Here is a 24,240-nt window from a genome sequence, read left to right as displayed (position 1 = left end):
ACTACAAGTTATCTTAGGCTAACCCTGTAGCCTTCTACTAAATCTAAAACTCATAATAAATAAATATAAATATATAATCAATGCTGAAAAGTTGAATTCTGTATGATCTAAACTGGAGTTAACTGAACACAATATCTAAGAATACTTGACTTAAAAATTTGGACAATCAACACTGGAAATCTGAGGTATAACTAGCAGTCTAACAAGCCTCTACTACTAACAACTAGGGAGCTGCTGGAAAAGACCCCTAGCTGACTCAATCTAAATAAAAAAAACTGAACAGGCTACTTTGATAAATTGAAAGTCTGAATAACTGGGTCTGCAAACTATGAGGACTCACCAACTGTTGAGATGTAGATAGAGATTCTCCTGGTCAATCACACTGTTGAAACTGAACACCTGAACCTATATTATTAAACAATGTAACACATAGGCATATATGTGAATCAGTACTTTTGGAATGTACTGAGCATGTGGGGGTGAATGCATTATCAAAACAATATCTCAATATTCATAAAAATTTATGAAAGAATGCATGTTAGATGTAATGACTCACATTGGCTTGAATAACAAAAAGCTAAAAATCATAAATCATAAATGATAAAGCATACTATGTAAGTCTCATGAGCAATTACATTTAGTTCTAAAATTTGTAATTATATTCTATCTTTAAATCTTATAATCTAAGTGTAGAAAGTACTTACTTTTATATCTGTAATCTAAAATCTGAAATCTCATGACTAATATCTTATGTAAGATAATATCTGAAGGAAACTGTGAGCCTTCACACTAAATTTTAAAGTTTTTCTGTAAGTTCTTGCTATCAGGGAGGCTCTTCTAATCGACATAAACCATGTGATCTATCATGGAGTCCAACATCTAATTCCCCTAAGGGGAAAACCTCATGTAGGGTAGAGGTGTCATACTCTTGCCGAGGAGTATAACCTAAGCTAAGTGATCACAATATGTATCTGTATCCATATACAAATGGAATATAATTTGAATCTGTACCTATGTTGGCTCGTAATTCTTGAGAAGTAGGATGTGCTAAACCCATACTTTCCGCTCGGTGCTAAATACTCCCTTTAATTTGTATGCTCATTCAGTAGGAAATCCAATTTAAAAACCAACATAAGGGTTTACGATGAAAACCAGTTATGCATCTGTTTACTTTAAATTGTAATCAAAATTATATTAAAACTGATAAAGTGGATCCCATGTCTCAGCTAAGGATCAAAAGATCAATATTGTTCAAAAAATTGAATATAAACTAGTCATAGGATGCTTAAAGGCATAATCTTCTTGGAATATCAATATTCAAACTAGGACTTAATAACCCATACTTTAACTCATGTCAAATCATCACAAGGTTAATACTTGATAATCAAAATCTTGAAATTTCTTTAACAATTCTAGTCAAGACAATGAAATTCAATTTTCAATATATGTAAACAAAGCCAAACATATAGATACGTAAAATAGAGGTGAAATTCAACATTCAAATAACTTGTAACATTATAAACATCAATTAATGACAATTGACATAAACCCTATACTCATATCATGTATATTTGTGTAAATTCAAGTTTAAAAACTAGTTTTGGGCACAAGGATGAAAGAGTTATCCTTGTTCATAACCCCATATACCTTAATTGATTAAATTAATGAAGATGCTTGACTTTGAATTTCTATTTATTTTTGTAAAGATTTTTTTTAAAGATCTTGAACCCGAAAGCTTGGACTGTTAACTTTCTTGAAGATGGAGTAATGGGTTTGTTCTTGATTTCTTAGAGTTAGGGTTTTTCTTAGAGATAAAGAAGATTAACAATGATGTATCTATGCTATTTGGGGCTGAAGTTATATGTTTAGGATGGTTTTGATATGAGACAAAAGACCTTATTGTCCTTCAATATGCAAAATCAAAGCTGAAAAATTCATGAGCGTGCTACGGAGCATTCGTCGCATGCTCTGAAGCCCCGGAATCGAGCGTGCTTTATCGCATGCTCCCTGGGGTGGACTGGAGAGCACGTCACATGATAATCGCATGCATCTACTATTTTTTAATTCCAAATATGTCCTTACGCTTGTCCAAAATTTCTGAAACTCACTCGAGAGATAGCTTTGACAACCCTGATCATGAATCAACTTTAAAATCGGCATTCTAAGGCCGGAAAGGTTGGGAATGAAATCATCAAAGTTTAGGAGTTTTAGAAATGACTAAGTCTCAACACTTAGTTTTATTTTCAGGTTCTAAGTGTCTTAAACAAGCACTAAGAGATGAATTAAGATAAAAATGTATGAGGTATAACACTCATCCTCTTTGAAAGCTCAACCAACCTCTATTTTCTCAATTTATTCACCATTCTCCTTCTAGTTGGTTGCTCAAATGACTCTTTTCATAGGCTCGTCTTCTTGCATCTATGCCTAGTCACCAAAGTCCAACCATCATCGTCACCTCCTTTAACTGAAGACTTTGCTCTAATGATTCCTTTTATGCTCTTCAAAGCATCTTCTAATCGAATCGAGCTAGCCAAAAGTGATAGAGATATAATGTGAACTTGTTATCTCATTATCAAAGAAATTTTTTTCTTATTTGCCAGCTACATGATTTTGTCTTTAAAGACAAACTATATCTCCAGAAGGTAACCCACAAGCCTATGATACTTGCAATAGTTTGGGTCATTAATCCTTCTAGCATCTTTGGGCCACTTCATCGTTGGTAGATCAATGAGCTTATGCTCAAGAAATTCATTGTAAATTTTAGCAACAGCAGAATCAAGAAAGGGGTATTTCTTTTCTTGCATCTCCTTAAAGTCAACTTTTGATTTGAGCATGCTTGAGAAGTCATCCTGACGCTTTGCTTCTTTCTTTGGTGAACTTCGCAAGAGACACATCGACATTTATGGATTCCTTGTTGTCATTTTTGGGGACAAACTTGCTCCAGCTTTTGGATTTCTGTTTATCCTTTCCCTTTCAAATATAAATTCAAAGGCTTCGAGTAAGATCATGAATTTGAAGTTGATTTATGAGTTTAATGGATTTGAGCTTGACTTGTAATTGAATTCAAGGGTTTTGGGTCTTATTCTTAAATCTTGTGGTCATGATCTTGGATTTTGATGAACTGGATCTTGAATGGTTGAATTTGTAGAGAAATCTGCGATGTTTGATTAATGAGTTTTCTCTTGGTTCTTGTTAGAATTGTTGGTCCCTTTTTTGAATTATGAGACCTATATTTATAGTTATAGGAAGGAAAGAGTTATGGTGAAGATGGGTTTCTTTTGGTCAATCAGATTTAAGTGGCATGATGATATTTGATTGGACCTTGAATTTCATCTGGCATGCTGCATCATTTTGACATGTGACACGATCCTATTGACTCCTTCATTTGACTTGATATGGCATGTCATTTGACACGTGACACCAAATTGGACCTCTAGTATAAAATGATATCTTGGACTTAGCAAAATGGACTCATCGTTTGTCGCCCAGCTTAATGGATTAGCCCAATAACAATTGGATTTAACTAAATCCATATATGTTTGGACTTAAATAATTAATTTAATTGTATTAGTTCGCAGTATTTATTCGGGACTAATATAATTTGAATTTAATATAATTAAAATTTTATACGAATTTAAATTTAATAAAATTTGGTTGCATACAATCACTAAAGTGACATCAAGCGTGAAAGATTTTCTAATCCTCAACTGACAAATTGTTATATTTTATTTTTGTTATGTTTTATCTTTTGTTTTTAGCACACAGAAAGTCAAATAATATATATATTGCTTTTTTACACTTCAAAATTTTTTATTTGCATTACAAAATTTAAGTGTACTAAGTATTTAGGGATAAATAATAATAATTATTAGTCCGTTGTGTGAATTGTTAAGAAAATGGATAGGGATAAGTGGAAATAGCAGCAGTTAGAAGTTGGAAGTGATAACAGTTTGGTTGGGAGGGAAGGCAAGTACATAAAGTGCGTGGTCTCCTCCGCACATTTGTGTTGTGTGCCAACACCACCAAATGGCAGCAAAGCTTTTTCTCTCTCCTCTCTCTCTTCCTCCCACTTTCCACGCTCCACACTATTCTCCCCGGCATCTATGTCGTCCAACAACACCCACAACCCGCTTCACTGTTCAAGCATTTAACCATGTACATCATCTCTTCACTGCTCCTCCTTCTCTGCTTTTTCAAGAAAACCCATATTCTCTTTTCTCAATTGCAGCAGCAGATGCTGGTTATTCATTGGCTAGCTACTACACTTCTCTAGGTCTGTTTGTCATCTCTGTTCCTGGTCTTTGGTCCCTTATTAAACGATCTGTCAAATCCAAGATTGTGAAGAAGACATTTGTTAAGGAAGGGATAGAGGAAGGAAAGAAAGCGGCTAACCAGGTTGCTGGCGAAATTCTTTCATTCTTCACTCGAAATAATTTCGCTGTCTTGGATAGAGGAGAGACTATTACGTGAGTTAATCCCACTCACTCCCCAATTTACCTTTTACTTATCTTATCCTTGCAATGCCCCTTAGAGTATCTTTAACTTTTATCTGCGGTAATGATTTGAATTATTTTGAAAAATGTGACAACTACCTGAAAACCTTTGTTGATTGCACAATTGCATCCTTCAGTTATTGGATTGTTTTCCGTAAGACTGGATTTGGTAATTGGACTTCTATTTTTTCATCTCATTTTATTTTTATTTTTCATTTTCGTTCTTAGCTTTTTCCAGCTCAATTCATTCTTAGTTGATGCAAATAGCTTGGCTTTTTTTTTTGCATCAAACTCTGCCGTTGGCTGCATTAAATTGTCTTTCCTGGTGTTTATTTTCAGCTGAAAGTGGACATTTATTTTGTATCTTTTCATCTGAACCTGCTAAGTAAGTGATGATGCTCTGGAAACTGTACATCATCACTGCTGTTATTTGAGCATCTTCATGAAGATGAGTGAGACGGTTAGAAGCTGTTTCACCATATCATGTTCTGTTTGCCTGCAGGAGCCCCTTTCTTTTTCCAGAAAATGCAATGCAATTTCGATCACTGCATTGCTTTTCTCTAGAAAGAACGATTCATTCTATTAGTATATTTGTTATGCCTTGACCTGTGAGAGATTTTTTCGACCTCAATAACGGAATCTTCATTAATTAGAAACATCTACAGTCATTGTTTCAGCTTCTCTCTCTTTTCCATTGATATTAATTCAACTTTTGCATCCTGAAGGTTTGAAGGAATGATGGTTCCAAGCCGAGGACAAGCAGCACTGTTAACTTTCTGCACCTGTATAAGCTTGGGAAGTATTGCCCTTGTTCTTACTATAACAGTTCCAGATGTAGGCAATAATTGGTTCTGGATCACTGCCTTAAGTCCGTTAGCGTAAGTATTGCTAATATAAAGATCATCTGTTAACTCTGATTATGAATTGCTGATGATTAGAAACCATTTGTTTTTTTTAAATCGGGAGCAGGGGTGTATATTATTGGACTCGAGCATCCAGAAAGGAGCAGATCAAGGTGAAAATGATGGTGGCAAATGATGGAAGCTTGTCAGAAATCGTTGTTCAAGGTGATGACCAAGAAGTAGAGAAAATGCGGAAGGAGCTACAGCTGAGTGAAAAAGGCATGGTTTATGTTAAGGGCTTACTTGAAAGATGATATTACGCGGTTTTCTTGTAAGATATATATGCCTGAAACATATTCCATGATTTTTCGCCAATAACATTTTGATGTTCCTTTATCGTTCTTATGTTTTAACCTGAAAATTTCTAAGAAACTGTAAATTAATAGCACATGCATATATTAATCACAAGTTCTTGTGCAATAGGGGTGAATGTGTCTACTGTAACTTGATCTTCTTTTTGACATGAAAGAATATTAATTCTGACCCTTCTCTAAAATACATAATTATAAGGAGAAAAGGCTGCAAAGAAAGGGGGAGAATGAAGTTCCCGCCTTATAATTAACAACAACAACAATACGAGTGAAATCCCACAAGTGGAGTTTGGGGAGGGTAGGTTGTACGTAGACCTTACCTTTACCTAACCTTACCTTAACCTTGTGGAGGTAGAGAGACCGTTTCGAGAAGACCCTTAGCTTGAGTAAAACAAATCAAAGTAGGTATGAAAGGGGAAAAAACAACAGTGAAGAAAACAATAGCAGCTAGTCAAAGGAAATAGTAACAGCAAGAACAAACACATAATGTGATAATTGAAGCACAGTAAACACATGATGAAGGAAATCAAAAGCAATAGACTACAAGAATAAGGCTATTACTACGACACACAACACTCACTATCTACTATCCTTTTACCCTAATCTGCGACTTGCACATCCTCCTATCTAGGATCATGTCCTAGGTAGTTGAAGCTATACTATGTTGTATGTAATCATCTCTTGCCCATACTTCTTCGGCCATCATTCACCTCTCTTTGTATTCTCTATATCCAACCTCTCACACCTCCTCATTGTGACTTTTGCGCTTCTCCTCATCACATGCCCAAACCATTTCTGTCTCATTTCCCTCATCTTTTCCACCACTAAGGCCACTCCCACCTTTTCCTAGATATCCTTATTCCTGTTCCTATCACTTCTTGTATGTCCACACATCCATCTCAATATCCTCATTCCTGCAACATGTATCTTTTGAATGTGGGAGTTTTTGATTGACAACACTTCATCCCATACAACAAAGTTTCTCTAACCACCATTATGTAGAACTTATCTTTAAAATTTTTGTGATACCTTTTTATCACACAAAACTCCAAAGACAAGCCTCCACTTTATCCATGCTGCAGCAATACGATGTGTGACATCATCATCGATGTCTCCGCTTTCGTGGATTAAAGACCTAAGATACTTAAAACCATCTCTCTTGATGATAGCCTGTGTGTCAAGCCTCACTTCTATGTCTACCTCATAACTTTCATACCTTGCATAACGAAATTCACATTCCAAATAGGAACGGGCTAAGTGTTGATCCCTGATGAAAACCCATCTCAACTGAAAAATGCTTGGAGTGGATAACCTTAATTGCTGACCTTATTTTATCGTCTTAGGCAGGCTAAATTGTTTAGCAAAGTCAATAGAGAAAGAAGTATCATCACGTTCACATTGCCTAGGGTGATGAACAAAAGGCAACGTCTGTGACACGATATTGAACTTTTGAGTGGCTACTTATACCGTCTGGACTCACCAATGCCCCAATAACTTTTTGGATCTTGATGAACAGTTAAGTTATTCCATTTGTTTTTGACCAATTCATCATGGTCTACCTTGTCCTCGATGATATTGTCATTTATAGAGAACCACATTGAGCATCTTCATAGGATTTACCAAGTTCTAAAAGAGACATGCTATATATTAACCATCATTGCACAACCACATTCAGCCATCTCTACCAACTACCACTTCGAACCCACCATTGCTGACCACCACCATTGCCAGCTGCTATTGGGACTATTTTTGGAGTGTGTTTCATCAAACTAGTATTTAGACATCAAACTAGTATTTAGACTACCATAAAATATATTTTCTTTTAAATTATATATATATTTATTAGGTTTTAAAGAAAGATAAAATATAGACATATCCAGAAGCTAGAAAACACTATTAATCATCCAGTATTCAAGTTTAGAGATAATCTTTTAATAATCAGATATAGATTAGATTCAAACATCTTAATGTTGAAAAGAAAAGCAAGATGGCCCAACTTTTGTTCTAGAACAGAGAACTTGGAACCAGTAATTTTTAATGGTGATTTTTGGGACAGCGTACTCACTCGATCGCACCAATATAAATATCAGGTAACTCTTGGTGCAACTTGGAAGCAGTAGCGTTCATAGATCTGTGTTTCACTTTCGATCCGAACTTCAGTTTAATGGTCTCCAATATAATCTTTTTCTTTTTAATGTTGTGTGCAGACCAGCTTGCGCACCCAATTAATTCTATGGGATACTTGTTACCTTCCACCAGCGTAAATATGATAACTCTGTCCAACAAGGCTTAGACAGACGCAAAGAAATCACCTAGTATTTTGAGATTTAAACCTTAGACCTCATGGTTATTAACCCACTTCATTGACCTCTAGGCTACAACCTTTGATACAAATTTCAATATAATCCTTCTTTTTTCGATTAGGTAATATATTAGAAGGTCTAGGATTAGAACTAGTTGATGCATAGATTTCATAATCAGACAAGTAAATGAGAGAGCGTTGAAGGAAAATATAGAGATTTTTTCCCAAATGAGGGAACTTTATAATGTTTGACCAATTTTCTCGAACTGTGTGCTTCAATGCGCTATTGGATGTTATTTCCATAATATGAAGCTTCTTAGCAGATTGAATTGATTACTTACAGTTATATGCAGCAAATTAAGTGTCAACTAGTCATGTTGAACAACCAGGAATTGTTGAGCTATATGACAGCAACAATTTGGTAAATGTAGCCTCTAGAGAAAACAACAATGACCTGAAAATTTATCTCTATCTGGCATCCAACTGTGTGATGCTTACTTCATTGATGGAACTTTTGCAATGCTTGCTCGATGAACTGTCGTCTTCAGTGAATCGGCTTCTGCCATTGAAAAAGTCTGGCTCCTTAGGCAAGGGTAGCACTACATCACTACCTAACATGAGCACAACTGATGCCATACTCGGCCTATCTTCTGAACACTGCTGCACGCATAATAGACCTACATGGACTGATCATTGAACTTCAGACTCATTGCATGACTGCCTTAGTTGAGTATCTATTGCTTCCATAACCCCCTTCTTTGAAAAGGATCCACAGTTGAACATTTGATATCATGCAGTTAGATGTTATAAGTTTTACTTGACATAATTTTTGCACCATATAAGATAGACAAAGAAGAGCTCCTACGTCCTAGAAAATTATGATTATGGTCTGGATGAAAGAACCCTCCGTTTCGCTTCATGCTTAAAATCTTCAGTACTAGAATTCCAAAGCTAAATACATCTGATTTCACTGAAAATTTTCCTTCTGCTGCATACTCCGGAGAAATGTAGCCACTATAGGATAATGTCAAACAAAGAAATAAGAAGCTTTTTAGTGGACTGCAAATAGTTCATTGGTTTAAAGATTATTACTACGTCCCAACCACTCTTGTTGTCATGGAGTCTCTTTTCTTCCGAAACTTCTTGCCGTGCCAAAATCAGATATCTTCGGGTTCATATCAATGTCTAGCAAAACATTACTAGGTTTAAGATCTCTGTGGACTTTCCACAATCTTGAGTCTTCATGAAGATAGAGACTAGAGAAGTCCTCAAGCAATTCCATTAATAATATGGAATCACTTAGGCCAATCAAGTGGTGACCTCCTATCTGTATCTGCGAAGTTCCAGATCTTGTAATAAGATCCTTTCAAGTATTTCAAATGAAAGAATAGATAACCAAATCCATCTGATGATTGAACTATTTCGAGAGTTGATTCGTGAAAAGCTAAGTATGTTAAGAGTTCAGAGAAGTGAGAACCAATCATAAAGGAACCAATCCAAGCTATTATTTGGCATACCAAGAAGAGTCACAAGATTCCGATGCTGGAGTTTAGCTATGAAGATGATCTCATTCTTGAACTCATCAGTTCCCTGTGCTGAGTATCTTGAATGTCTCATTACTTCAATTTCTTGTCCATCTTTCAGCATACCTTAGGTTTTCTAAGGCAATTAGTTGATAGAGCTTCTCAAGAATATTTTGCTGACAAATAATAAACTAGAGCTTGACATTACTGTTTAGGTGAAATAGGAGAATGGCAGATAAATTTTCTTACTGAAACTTGTGTTTGTCCCTTTTAAAAGTTCGGAAATTGCTTTCTAGGCAGTTAGATTGGATAAAACAGAAAGAGCTGCTGTTAACATTGTTACCTTGTAAACAGGTCCAAAACCACCTTCTCCAAGCTTGTTGTTCAGTGAAATGTTATTGGTAGCATGAGATATAGTTTCAAAATCAAACAACGGTAAATCTAGCTCTTCATCTTTGCTTTCATTAGTGCCGAACATTTCAGAGCTTCTTATTCCTCTTCCTGTTAAAATAAGGACTTAATTGGATGTAAAGAGAGAAATTCTGATATTTACCAAATGTGACTGCAGATAAAAGGTACCACTAATACAAAAGCAGCAAAACCACTGATTTACCTTTGCTAAAATGTTACTGATCCTGATCCTTCTTCTTCTTTTGCCTTATGTATAAGATTTGGCATAGTGCCAAGAACAGACCTAACACTGCCAGGAGCAAGCTGATTCTCAGTTTCTTTAGTTTCCCTCTACTGGAGTTACCCGAGGATCAAAATAAATTCATCTTTTTTGTTTTGCTTTCAAACAATGAATTAAAAATTCAACTTGCTCATTCAATGATATATAATTTGGTTATCCTTGCATGACAAAGTGAAGAAACAGATTTGTACCCAACTCAGAAGTGTCCAACTTTATATAGACATCTTGCCCAGTAGCACCAAACTCTCTGATGTCCATCAGCTCATTATACCAAAGCAGCAGTCTTCAGTTTTCCCTGTCATGCCTGGATTTGCATGCGCCATATACGAGCAGTTTCTCAAGCACAATTCCTCACATGCATTAAGAGTAACTCCTTGACTGTACCAGCAAAAATGAGTGTCTGGCAACTTGATGCCTGAATATTTCAAGAATTTAACTTCCTTTTGGCGATTCAATGATGTCTTTCTAACACAGCCTTTTGACCAATTCCCCCTTGCCCATTCTGTTGGATCTTTGGGTTCAAGTTTATCCAAACATTGCAGATTGGAGACTTACCACTGTTGCACAAACCATATGAGTGACACTGGCTATAAATGTCACAGGTATCAGTTGGCGCACTGACAACATCATCCCAATTTGCAGTCTGATTGTTCCATTCTGAAAGCTGTAGCACCCCATTTAGTTGCATCCCTGCCCATTGAAATAATAGAGCTGTCTGTGAGTTCATACATGAAGGATATTTCCTCAGGATCAGATAAGAATGTATAGTTATAACCCTTCTACGAGGTATCCCGAGATGGTTCATTAGGAAAGACTCGACCATTGCTTGATCCAGTCCCGTAGAGTTCAATGGAACCATTCATGGTGAATGTTTGTAGGAATCCACGAGGATCAAATGTCCAAGTAAACCTACCCCTGGAAGGATCATTTGTGCTCTTCCATGACCAGAGGGGACAACGAAAACCAGTTTTAAGATCGGTCCCAAGCTTCATTCCAGGTAAAAGTGTGTCACCTGGATCGTCAAAACTCCGCCACAGGTAACTTTCAGGCTTATCCTCGGCTGCATCTCTTACTACAAGATTGCCTGAATCAAGAAGTTGTGCTTTCTACACATGTTTAGTGGCATTGGAGGACCAAATGACACTGCCAGAGGCATTTTAAAGAGTACGAATTCCTTGTCTGGTAATATTTGACCTACCGGATGTATCGTTGAGTGGAGTGTCTCGATTAGCAACCCATACCACTGTATGTACAGTAACTTTATTGAGCCATATTCGTAACTCGTAAGTACCATTTTCTGGATGTCCCAGGGGAGAAAAATCCCAACTTAAACTTGCCACCTGATGAAATAATGGTGCTTCCATTTGTTAGAGGTTGATTTACAGGTAAGGTATCTAGGGCACTAGGCAGAATCCATATGGATGACAAGAAAAGTATTCCTATGGCTTCCATTGGTTTCCAGATGGAGTTTCAAGTAGCTGTTTCCTTACAAATGGAGTCATTGACATGTTCAGAATAGGTGTATAGGTGTGGTTTTCATATGACGTGTGGAAACCTTGATAATCAATTTGACTAAACATGTCGGCTTTTTTAAAAAGATGGAGGAGCAGAAAGATTAAAATGATTCTCGCAATATTTTTGTTGATCATAAGAGGACATTTTAAAAAAAAAAAAAAAAAATGGGAGGAGGACGGGAAAACGGGAGGAGATTAGGGGAATCACATTCACAAATTAGCAAATTTTTATGCAAAAGAATGACTATTAATTAAAACAAATTTCAATATTCCTTCTTTGTTCTAGTTATCGCAATTCAAAAAAGTTGATCTTCCTCAAATTTTCGTCTACTTGTTTGTGCTTAAGAATTGTTTTTAGCTCTTGAACTTGCATGTCAGTAATATGGCCTTTTTTTCTTTTTCTTGAACTCTGTTATAAATGTACCATATATATATATATATATATATATATATAGTGAATGTCTACTTTACTATATATTGTGTATGTCTATTTATAAAAACTTACAATCTCAATGTTAGTTTTTCCCTATAAATAAAGGGTTTTTCCTCATTGTAATTCATCCCTCAAGAGAAATAATAATTATTCTCTCTATTTTCTCTATTTTTCTTCTTTATTTTTTAATATTTCATAACACGTTATCAGCACAAGTCTCTACAATTAAGATATATACTTTAATTAGTTCGATGGCAGAAGAGTCCACCGCGGATAAGTATTAAATTAGAGAGATTACAGAAAAGGAAACAAGTTACAGTGTCAATAGGCCAATGGATATTGAGAGAAATTTTCTCTGTTTGTATTCGTAATCCATATATCACCTTACATATATTAATATTTCATGTAAAAGGTAAAAGTCTTTATTTTATTACTATACAGTATTAGGTTTGTTCATATTAATTTATGTTAATGGTTATTTTGGAGTGTTATGTTCGCACAACGATAATTTATATAATTTTAAATTGATGATATAATGGTGGTTAAGGCAGCCGATTTATACCTAAGATGGCTTTATATGAATATGACATTGAGTTTGAATCTCAGTACATCATATTGATGATATAATGATGGCTAAGGTAAACCAACATGTTTTGGGCGAAAGACATGAAATTTCTCTCATTGAATATATATGCTCCATTCTTTTTGTAGTGATTGTGGTAGCAGTGCACTGTCTGAAAGAAGACAAGTCATTGAATGCACAAATTTACGCGTGGAGGGACAATATGATAATGATCATCAAAAGTGATGATATTTTCACACGCATATTATGATCATAAGATATGTTATAGAAAAATTCTCTGCGTCATATGTATGCCTCAATTTGCTCCTGAAGTAGCAATATCTTGAAAGAGGTTCTAAGCTATCATAATTTGATACGCTTAAGGCATGATTATATTTCATTCTTGGGAAATGAGAATTTCGATTGTGTCAATACAAGCGTACACTTGATTGTGATGATACCACCAAACACCTCCGAAAGAGGCTGAATAATCGAGAAAGTTATTCTGAAATCTACTTCTAAAGTAGTAAAACTGAAATTTATCCATGTAATAGTAAATTTAAAATTTACTAAAGTAAAAAGTACATGTCATGGTTGAAGAACTAGAAAATTCTTCATGAACATTTAATGTTGTTTGTTCTCATGATAAGTTGGTTGGACCAACTAATTTTGGGATTGGGTTCCTTAAAATCTGAAAAGTATAAAAGGTGAATATGGGCTCGTTCACCCTTCATGTGATCTATTAAGATGCATCGATATAAGATGATCACATGTGAGTTTATTGTCAACCTGCAGTTTGACATTCATAAAGTTGTCTGTTCAGGAACCAACTATTCCGTCTAATAATTTTAATGTGCGGTGTACGATTAATAAATATACCATGATGCACAGAGATGAATTCCTCAAAGAACATGGAGGATGTATGTTAGTTTTTCTAACATAAGGGGGAGATTATAAGCAGCTATAAAATATGTTAGAAATTATCATAAGATCCTCATTCAAAAGATAATTCAAGTCAAATGCCGAATGCATCTCATATTTAAGTTGCAAGTGCTCCTATTTTGTGTCCTTAAAGGACAAAGTCTATGCATGCGTGAAGCATGGTAGACTAATCGGTTCTAAATGAAATAATCCTCGAAAAGGACAAGGATCAAACAATCATAGTAAGAAGGCAATATGCTCTTGAAGAGACTACGTCATAACACTTCATGAAACCTTATGAGAAGTTCAGGTACCTGAAAACAAAGAAGTGATGAGATCTCAAAATGTTATGTCATATTGTGAACCGATACAAAATGAGAAATCATCGACTATATATTTGATACAGTATTGGCGTAATATTGTAAAAGATTACGAGGATATGAATTCTCCGTTAATTTAAGCATGTTGAGGTAGAAACGTTTATTAAGTGATATGAAAGGATGCATCTTGGTAGGCGTAAAACTTATTTGATTTGCAGTTCAGACACTTGAAGATGTCACACATGAAATGTTGAATATTGTCACTTGACAAAATTTATATGAAAATTTCTTTAAGGATTTAAAATATAAATGTTTCTTGGAAACTAATTGATAATCCTTATATTGTATACGCTTATAGCTTAAAAATTATTGAAACTCTTGGGAGTTTTCAAAGCAATAGATTATTTGGTGAAATAAAAAATATACCAAATTAGATTGGTTATGAAGTACCATATCTTAGTGTAAATGGTGCACTCATGTAGCTTGCAAATACTATAATGCCTGATACAGCCTTTTCAGTCAATTTGTTAGCAAAGTATATTTTTGCTCCTACTAGGAGACATCAGAATGGAATTAAACACATGAGCTTGTTTTATTCTAAATATTGTAGTCCCGATTTTATTGGTCATGCTGATGTTGGGTACTTATCTGACCCGCATAAAGCTCGATCTCAAACAGCCTATGCATTCATATGTGGTGGTACTGTCATATCTTGGAGATATATAAAGCAGACTATCGTAGCCACTTCATCAAATCATGTTTAGATAATAGCTATTCACGAAGCTAGCCGAGAATGTGTATGGTTGAGGTCCATGATACATCTAATTCGAGAAAATGTGGTTTGAAATACGATAACGTACCCACAATTTTATACAGAGATAATGCAACATGCATAACATATCTTAATAGAGGATTCATAAAAGGTGATAGAACGAAGCACACTTCATCAAGATTTTCTACATACATGAGCTACAAAAGAATGGTGATATTAACATGCAACAGATTCATTCAAGTGACAATATGGTTGATTTATTCACCAAGTCTCCTCCAATTGCAACTTTTAAGAAGATGGTGCACAAGATCGGGATGCAAAGGTTCAACGATGTTCTCATTAGGGGGAGTTAATACGCGCTGTACTCTTTTTCCTTACGATTTTTTGTCCCACTGGGTTTTCCTTGTAAGGTTTTTAATGAGGCAGACTATATGCGTATTGTTAGATATGTGTACTCTTTTTTCTTCACTAGATTTATTTCCCACTGGACTTTTTTCTAGTAAGGTTTTAACGAAGCACATCATCTATCAATTACACATTCAAGGGAGAGTGTGATAAATGTACCATATATAGTGAGTATCTACTTTACCATATATAGTGAATACCTACATTACCATATATTGTGTATGTCTATTTATGGAAAAGTTACAAACCCCAAGATTAGTTTTCCCTTCCAAATAAAGAGATTTTTCCTCATTGTAATTCATTCCTCAAGAGAAATAACAATTATTCTCTCTACTCTTCTTCTTTGTTCTTTAATATTTCATAACAAACTCACTTTTTTTGCATTTTTCCATCATATGCTCCAAGTATTTTTCTATACGATTTTTTTTGGTTTGTTGATTAAAAAGTAATTTTGTAATTGAAGCTACATCCATCGGTCTATCTATCTATCCGTCTATCTATCTATCCGTCTATCTATCTATCTATCCTTCTATCTGTCTATCCGTCTATCCATATTAGGAGTTTCAACATAATTCAAACAAGAAAAATTTAAAAATAATTAATATCTCAGTTAATTTTAAATTATTAAATTTAAAAAATAGTAAATAGAAAATTTAAACATTCAAAAATAACATCGTTTACTTTATTAGTTGATTTCAAAATGCTACATATTAGGAGTTTCAATATAGTTCAATTAAGAAAAAATTTAATAATAATTAAAATTTTAGTTGATTTTAAATTATTAAATTTAAGTAAAATAATAATGACAATTTTAAACATCTTAACAACATAAATAGTACCACTATGAATGGAACAATCTATATTGTTAAGTGAGAAATGGAAAAAGAATAATAAGTGATAAATGATATCATATTGCGTTAGCACAAAATTACTTTTTTACTATAAGAAAATTATAATTTTAATAAGTTACTCGAGAAAATTGAATGAAAGGTGTCTTTTAAGTCTTGAATGAAGGATTGGTGACATAGACCATTTAAAGGATCAAACATAATTTAGAAACTTGATTAAGTTAATTGTGGACTTAATTAATATTTTTAAAACTTTCTAATTTTTTTTAAAATACAAATCAACTCACGCCCCTTTCCTCTCCAAATCAACCATCTCCCCCCCTCTCCCTTCTCCCCTCTCCCTCTATAGTTTCTCTCAAACTTCTCCCAACCAACAATTCTGCAAATTTCTCCCTTCAATCTCCGATAATTTTGTAATACCCTATATTAGACTTAGCCTAGTTCAGTCCCTCGTGCTTTTCTAAGAGGACTAGAGCCAAAAAATTTAGCCAAGTGTTGAAGACTTAACCTTATTTTGACTACTTATCTTCGAAGATTTTTAAGTTGACTTTTTGGACTTCGAGACGATGGTTTTTCAGTTGATTCATTTCAGAGTGTAAGAAGCATGCCCCAGAGAAGTTTCAGAATGTTCGGATGAGGTTTGGGTCATGTTTGAATTTCGATTCCAGCAGCTCAACGTGATTCCACTACGTCGCACTGGGAATAGTGATGGGCATGGCATCGCGTCGCGCTAAGCCCACCAACGGTATTCCAGTTGCAACTTTAATCTCCAGAGGGGCAATAAAGCCATTTACCCTGACCCTAAGTCGTAAAAATAGAAGATTAGATGTCAATTTAAGCATTATACACTCATTCTTTATTAAATTTCTCTCCAAGAAATCCTAACCTAATTTCAAGAAATTCAAAACTCCATTACATCCTCTTTAAGACAATCAAGAATCTAAGTTTCTGAATAGAAGAACTTCAAGAAGAAGTCTTGAAGAAGAAGTCTTCAAGAACATCTTTAAGAGTTAAAAGTCAAGTTTCTACATCAAATTAAGCTTAATAAGGTATGTGGGGTTATGAACAAGGGTATCATTTCACCCTTGTGCCCAAATTACATAATTTTTGAGAATTTAGTTACCTATTTTGAAGTATGGTTAATACCCATGTTTCTATATTCTTGAAGCATGTGATTATTATGAGATTTAAAGTTCAAGTTATCAAGAAACGCTTATATTTATGTTTTATCTTTTGAGATTTATATTATGCATGAGATTGCACTACCTTGACTTGATATTGTTGAAGTATTTCAAGATTTGTGTTAAGCATGAAGTTTTGTTATAATTCACTTGAGTTTGAGGCATAGGTTTTTAAGCCCTAAGTTTAAGTGTTGAGATTTCAAGAAGATCATGCTCTTAAGTTTTTTTTGATGATTTTATACCAAGATTTAAAGAAGATGGATCTTTTGATCCTCAACTAAGAGATGGAATCCACATTTATTCATTTTGATCATAATTTAGAGCAAATAGATGCATAACTGGTTTCATTATAAACTCTTATGTTATTTTGAGGTGCATTTCCTAAAGGGAGAGCATATAAATAATATGGGAGTAGTATTTAGCACTGAGTTGGGTATGATTTTGAGGTCTCATGCCCCAAAACTACGAGTCAATGTAGGTTCAACTTATTCCTAATATGGATGAATTACAAATAGTGATCACTTAGCTCAGGTCCTACTCTGTGGCAAGAGTAGAATGGCTCTCCCCAACGTGAGTTTTTCCCTAGGTGGAACAATAATTTGGACTCCATGATAGCTCACATAGTTTATATCGGTTAGAAGAACCTCCCAATAGAAAAAGTAAAAGTACAACTTTTAGAACTAAGTGTTATGACTCACAAGATTTATACAATACACTTGATTACTCATGATTGATGATTTTCCGTTTTCAGTTTTATTCAAGCTCAAGGTGAGTCATTTACGCATGACATGTATTATCTAAAGGTTTATATTACTATTGAGTACTGTTTTACTTATGCATTCACCCCCACTTACTCAGTACATTCCAAAAGTACTGATCCACAGATATGTCTATGTGCTACTGTAACACCCCAAAAACCGGTCTCGAAATGTCACACGGTGCTTAAGACTACGAGTAGCCCCAAGCTAACCCTTTCATCCTGCTACTTCACACAATAGCTTACTTAGAGATAAAATATACAAAACACTAGTGCTATCATGTCAAATGATAAGAAGTACGAAGAAAATACTCTGTCTATGCAACCATAATACTGAAAATCTGGACAATTCTAATAATCTGGTAACTATTCTGACAAAGCCTCTACTACTCAAATATACTGGAGAGCCATTAGGACGGTTCCCAATTGGCTCATACTCAAGTGAAGAGAAATAAACCAACAAACGAAAATACCGATATATCTAAAAAGAAGTCCTCGAAACATGAGGAATCACCACTGCTGAAATGTAGATGAAGTGCCCAAAATTCACTGACGAGGCTGGGACTGAGCACCTGATCCTACATTACGAGAAAATGTAGCATACAAACAAGTATGTGGATCAGTACTTGGGAATGTACTGAGCATATGGGGGTGAATTCATTTACACAAAATAATATCACAGTTCTTTACGGAAAACATGCATGCAAATATAGATGACTCACATAGCTTGAACAAAATTCTCATAACTTGTGAAAAGAAGGCAAACAATATAAATCACGTGAGTCATTTCACTTTGTTCTTTCTTTGTTCTCACACTTGTAAACTAGATGAAATCTCAAAATAATAACTTTCAGGACTTGCTTTAAATCATGTGAAGATAAGTAACTTCTTTAAGACTTAATCATCATGACACTTGAAAATCTTAGAATCATAGCTTTCAAATTACTTATACTTTCAAACTCATGCTTATAGCCTTAGGAGAGTAAAACTTCTTTGAAAACTCAAGAACTTGGTACTTTAAGAACTTTATGGTTTGAGACTCGAGAAAACTTAAGAAAACTTTGGGACGCTATAACTTTGAAAACTTGGGGAATTTCTTCTAACTGACATAAACCATGTGAGATACATGGAGTCCAATATCTTGCCCACATTGGGGAGAGTTGTTCTATCCTTTCCATTAGAGTATAACCTTAACTTTTAGTGATCTCTATCTTAACCCACTTGGGGTAAATCAGAAACCTATGGGGGCACGTAGTTCTGGGGCATGAGACCTCAGAATCAAGCCTAACTCGATGCTAAATACTACTACCTTACTTAGCTCAAAACTTTAACAAAATCCACCTTACACAACTCAACAATATGTAATAGGAATCAATATGTTATCCCCTTTTTATCTCAAATCAAAATGATGTAGATTTCTTTCTTAGCTTAGGTTCAAAACTCAATTCTTTTCTTGAAATCTTGATAGACTTTTCATGAATAAGCTTTGGAAATTCAACAACAAGAGAATTTAGGCACATTTCTTGAAACACTTAAAAGAGTATCAATAACTCATTCTCACAAGTTCATAATTCAACAATAAGGCTCAATTCATAACAACAAGTCTTGGGGCTTCTTGAAAATATGACATCAATATATGAATGTGCAACTTATAACATGACTTATCAATTTAAATCATAAATATGTAAAATAATCATGCAACTCAAGATATAGGTAAGTTATAATCTCATAAACTAAAAATATAGCAAAATAATATGAATTCACTGTAGAAATATGAAGTTCTTTAAGAAAAACTAAAGTTTTTGGGCAGAAGAATGAAAGAGTTTCCTTTTTCAAACCCCACATACCTTAAACTTTAAGGATTTGAATGAACTCTTAGCTTTGGTTTGCTATTCGTGAGACTATTGGGTGCTTCTTGTAGCCCTCGGAATGGGGAATCTAAATCTTGAAAAATTATTGAAAAGCTACGGTGGAATCTTGAGTTCTCTTGGGTTTAAATTTGAAACCCTAGGATAAGTTCTTGGTGAATTTTATGAAAGTGGTTATGTTTTGGTGTTTTAGGGGTTAAATTTTATGTTAGAGCGGAAAGGGGTTGGGAATTACCCAAATTGCCCTTAATGAAGCGGGTTAAATTGCTAAATTTCCCAGGTGCGTGTAACTGAGCATGCGTTGTATGCTCTATCCCACCAGACTGGAGCATGCGTCACATGCTCCATCGCATGGTACCAAGGGTGCGATGCACTATGTGATGCATGCAAATCGCATGGTGCTACTATTTTGAAAACTAAACGCGTCCTAAACGAGGTTTAAAAATTCTAAAACTCCCCTGAGATGTTCTATAGACTTTCCCCATCGCAACGCAAAAAATCATGAAACGGAGGTCAGGAAGGTTGCGAAATAATTCAACAAAGATTGAAGGCTCAAAATAATTGAAGGCTCAAAATAAACTAAGTGTTAGAATACTTAGCTAAAGTTCTAAGTGTTAAGATTCTTGTGACTCATTTTGAAGGCTGTAATGACGAGGAAACTTCACGGGGTCCTACAACTACATTGTCTTATAATGTAGGTCCAGGTGCTCAGTTCCAGTAGCGTGATTAATTGTGAGCATCTTTACATACATCCCGACTATTGGTATGTCCTTATAGTTTGAAGACCCATTTATTCAGATTTTTTAGCTTTATGAAGTATTTTAAATCAGTTGTTTTCATCTTAGTTCGAGTCAAATGGGGGTTTGTCCCAATGGCTCTCTTGCTAATAATAGAGGCTTGTCAGACTATGTTTATCTTCTAAATTCTGAAGCATTGTTTCCAAGATTAAGATTTTCGTTTAAGACAGTAATTCAGTATTTCCAAGATTTCACTTAACTCATTCACCTTTATTATAAGTTTCAGAGTTATTAGAAGGCTTAAAGGGTTAGCTTGGGGCTACTTGTAGTCTTGAGCATCGTGTGACGTTTAGGGTACTTTTTTGGGGTGTTAAAACTTTGTATCATAGCCTAAGATTTAAAGAGTCCTAGGGAGTCAGAAAAGCCACGTTACGTAGAGTCCTGATCATGGGTGTGAAGCATACCACATTTATGAGCAAGAGGCTATGAAATGATTTAGGAAGTCATCCTTTTTCTTTCATGATCTATTGTGCTTACAATTGTCTCTATCTACTTTTACGTGATGGAATATGTCTCTTTGCTGAGAAAATGCGCACAAAAATGGTGACCAACCTCCAATGCAAGACAACTCTCTAAATAAGAATGCAGCTCATGCTGAGTTTCGGGCTGCCTTTTAGGCATTGGCCTAAGCTGTGACTGCCAATGTTCAGGGTAAGCATCAGGCTGCAGTCTCACTTCAGCAGAATAGTGATTTAGTTGCTGCCTTAATTCATGATTTTATGAGAATAAATCCACCTGAGTTCTTTGGGTCAAAAGTTGGTGAGGACCCATAAGTTTTCAATTAAGTGAGAAAGATCACTCAGATTATGCATGTTACTGAGAAGGAGAGTGTAGAATTGACATCCTATAGGATGAAAGATATTGCTTATGATTAGGTTGTTATATGGAAGAATGGTAGGGGTGAAAATGCATCTCCTATGAGTTGGCAAGTGTTTCAGGATGTGTTACTAGCCAAGTTCTTTCCGCCTGAGATGAGAGAAGTTAAGATTGTAGAATTCATAAACTTGAGGAAGGGATCGATGACAGTGAAAGAGTACTTCCTTAAGTTCACCCAGTTGTCTAAGTTTGCTCCTGAGTTGATAGCTGACCCTAGATCTAGCATGAGTAAGTTTGTGAAGTGTCTGGTTTAGTAGTCAAGAAGTATAGGACTACCATGCTTATTGGGGATATGTATCTTGCTAGGCTGATGACTCATGCTCAACAAATTGAGGTAGAGAAGTTGAAGGAGAGAGAAAGGGAAAATAAGAAGGCTAGAATTAGACAGTTTGAGTATGGCCAACCAAGGTCTGGAGGGGGAAATCATTTGCATTTTCAGGGTCACTCGTCTATGCTAGCACCATCTACAGCCAGTGCCCCTGCACCTAAAACCAAGCAGGAGCAGTGGGGCAGGACTTCTATTTCTAGGTCTCAGAGTAGTGTGGGTGGAATACCCGAAGTATGGTAGAAACCATCCTGGTGAGTATTTAATGAGAATGAGGGGTTTTTATAGATGTTCCAAGTTGGGTCACGAAATCAAAGAGTATCCGTATGCTAAGCATAAAAGTAGGGATATTCGTCCCCTGACTCAGGCTACTAGTGCACTAGCTCCTCTAGGTCGCCAGTCCCTCATCTGGACGCATCATCCAGTACCGGTGACGGTCAGCACCAGAATCGATTCTATGTTTTACCATCCCGATAGGAGTAGGAGAGTTTACCTGATGTTGTTACTAGTACACTTCGTGTCTTCCATTTTGATATTTATGTGTTGTTAGACCCCGGATCACATCCCTCTTATGTGACTCCTTTGATTATGGAAAATTTTGGAATAGATCCTGAAAGGCTCTCCAAGCCCTTTTTATTATCCACCTCAGTATGTGAGTCAGTTATTTCTAGACGAGTCTATAAGAAGTGTCCTATCACTGCCCTGTATAAGATTATACTAGTGGAACTAATAGAGTTAGAAATGGTAGATTTCAATGTTATTTGAGGCATGAATTGGCTCTATTCGTGCTATGTATCAATAGATTGTCGTACCCGTATAGTGAAGTTTCAGTTTCCTGATGAGGTAGTTTTTGAGTGGGAAGGTAGTATTGAATCTCCCAAGAGTCATTTCATATCTTATCTTAAGGCCAGAAAGTTGATATCCAAAGAAAACATTTATCATTTAGTTTGAGTCAAAGGCACTAAGTCTGAAGCTCTAATAATTCATACAGTTCGTATAGTTAACAAGTTTTCTAAGGGTATTTTTGAAGATTTTCTAGGAGTACCTCCCATTAGAGAAATAGAATTCAATATTGATCTTCTTGCTAATACCCAGCCCATCTCTATCCCATATCGTATGGCTTCTGCCGAGCTTAAAGAATTAAAAGAATACCTTAAGGACCTCTTAGATAAAGGTTTTATAAGGCCCAGTGTTTGTCCATGGGGCACTCCAGTCTTGTTCGTGCATTAGAAAGATGGCTCTCTCCGAATGTGCATTGACTATCGCCAGTTGAACAAAGATACAATCAATAACTAATATCCTCCTCCTAGGATTGATTACTTATTCAACCAATTTTAGGGTGCAAATTATTATTTTAAAATAGACCATAGATCCGACTATCATCAGTTTAAAGTAGGGGAGTGTGATATTCCTAAACTAACATTCAGAACCCCTTATGGTCACTTTGAATTCCTAGTCATGTCCATCGCGCTAATGAATACCCTAGCAACCTTCGTGGACTTGATGAACAGAGTGTTCAAGTAGTACTTAGACATGTTCGTCATAGTATTCATTGATGACATCCTTGTCTATTCCCGTAGTAAGAATGACCATGCAGACTATCTCAGAATCATGTTGCAAACTCTTAGAGATTATTAATTGTTTTCCTAATTCAGTAAGTGTGAGTTTTTTATAAGGTCGGTAGCTTTCCTTGGCCATATAGTTTCCGGTGATGGCATCAAAGTTGATCCTCAAAAAATCAAAACAGTGAAAAACTAGCCTAGACCTATCTCTCTACCAGACATCAGGAGTTTTTTAGGTTTGGCTGGCTATTACCGATGGTTTTTTGAAGGGTTTTCATCTATTGTGGCCCCCATGTCTAGATTTACTCAAAAGAAAGTGAAGTTCTAGTGGTCAAATTCCTATGAGAAGAGTTTTCATGAGTTGAAGACTCGACTCACTTCAGCCCTAGTTTTAGCACTACCTGATGGTACAAATGGATTTGTTGTTTACTGTGATGCTTCTAGAGTTGGTCTGGGTTATGTTTTGATGCAGAGAGGTAAGGTCATAGTCTTTGCCTCTAGGAAACTTAAACCCCATGAAAAGAATTATGCTACTCACGACCTTGAGTTAGCAGTTGTTGTTTTTGCCTTGAAAATTCAGAGGCATTATCTTTATGCGGTGCATGTTGATGTGTTCACAAATCACAAAAGTTTGTAGTATGTGTTTTTGCAGAGAGAGTTAAATCTTCGTTAAAGAAGGTGATTAGAATTGTTAAAGGACTATGATATGAGTGTTTTGTATCATCCAAGCAAAGCCAATATTATGGCAGACGCCCTTAGTAGACTGTCTATGGGTAGTGTTGATTATATAGAGAAAGATAAAAATAATTTATTTCATGAGGTTCATCAATTGGCTAGATTAGGTGTTCGATTGGTTGATTCAACTGAAGGTAGTGTA

General features: G+C 35.4%; 1 protein-coding gene and 1 pseudogene across 1 annotated transcript; one reads left to right on the top strand and one right to left on the bottom strand.

Moving 5' to 3' along the window:
- Nucleotides 1–3,847: 3,847 nt before the first annotated feature.
- On the top strand, nt 3,848–5,815 carry LOC107857608 (protein COFACTOR ASSEMBLY OF COMPLEX C SUBUNIT B CCB1, chloroplastic). Its single transcript, XM_016702443.2, has 3 exons — nt 3,848–4,466; nt 5,219–5,371; nt 5,463–5,815. Exons 1-3 carry the CDS (start codon nt 4,027–4,029, stop codon nt 5,647–5,649), a joined length of 780 nt encoding a protein of 259 aa, XP_016557929.2. The 5' UTR covers nt 3,848–4,026; the 3' UTR covers nt 5,650–5,815.
- Nucleotides 5,816–9,906: 4,091 nt separating this feature from the next.
- LOC124895746 lies at nt 9,907–11,674 on the bottom strand (annotated as a pseudogene).
- Between the last annotated feature and the right edge of the window lie 12,566 nt (nt 11,675–24,240).

The sequence above is a fragment of the Capsicum annuum genome, chromosome 2, assembly GCF_002878395.1.
Source record: "Capsicum annuum cultivar UCD-10X-F1 chromosome 2, UCD10Xv1.1, whole genome shotgun sequence".
NCBI lineage: Eukaryota > Viridiplantae > Streptophyta > Magnoliopsida > Solanales > Solanaceae > Capsicum > Capsicum annuum.
The sequence above is the reverse complement of the archived record's forward strand: the minus strand, read 5'-3'. Positions and strand labels throughout refer to the sequence as shown.

Bases quoted from the DNA above. Each gene is read 5' to 3' on its own strand.
- LOC107857608 (XM_016702443.2), top strand. From the start codon at position 4,027: ATGGCAGCAAAGCTTTTTCTCTCTCCTCTCTCTCTTCCTCCCACTTTC. The intron at 4,467-5,218 runs GTGAGTTAATCC...TGCATCCTGAAG, and splicing joins GATAGAGGAGAGACTATTAC to GTTTGAAGGAATGATGGTTC. The intron at 5,372-5,462 runs GTAAGTATTGCT...AATCGGGAGCAG, and splicing joins ACTGCCTTAAGTCCGTTAGC to GGGTGTATATTATTGGACTC.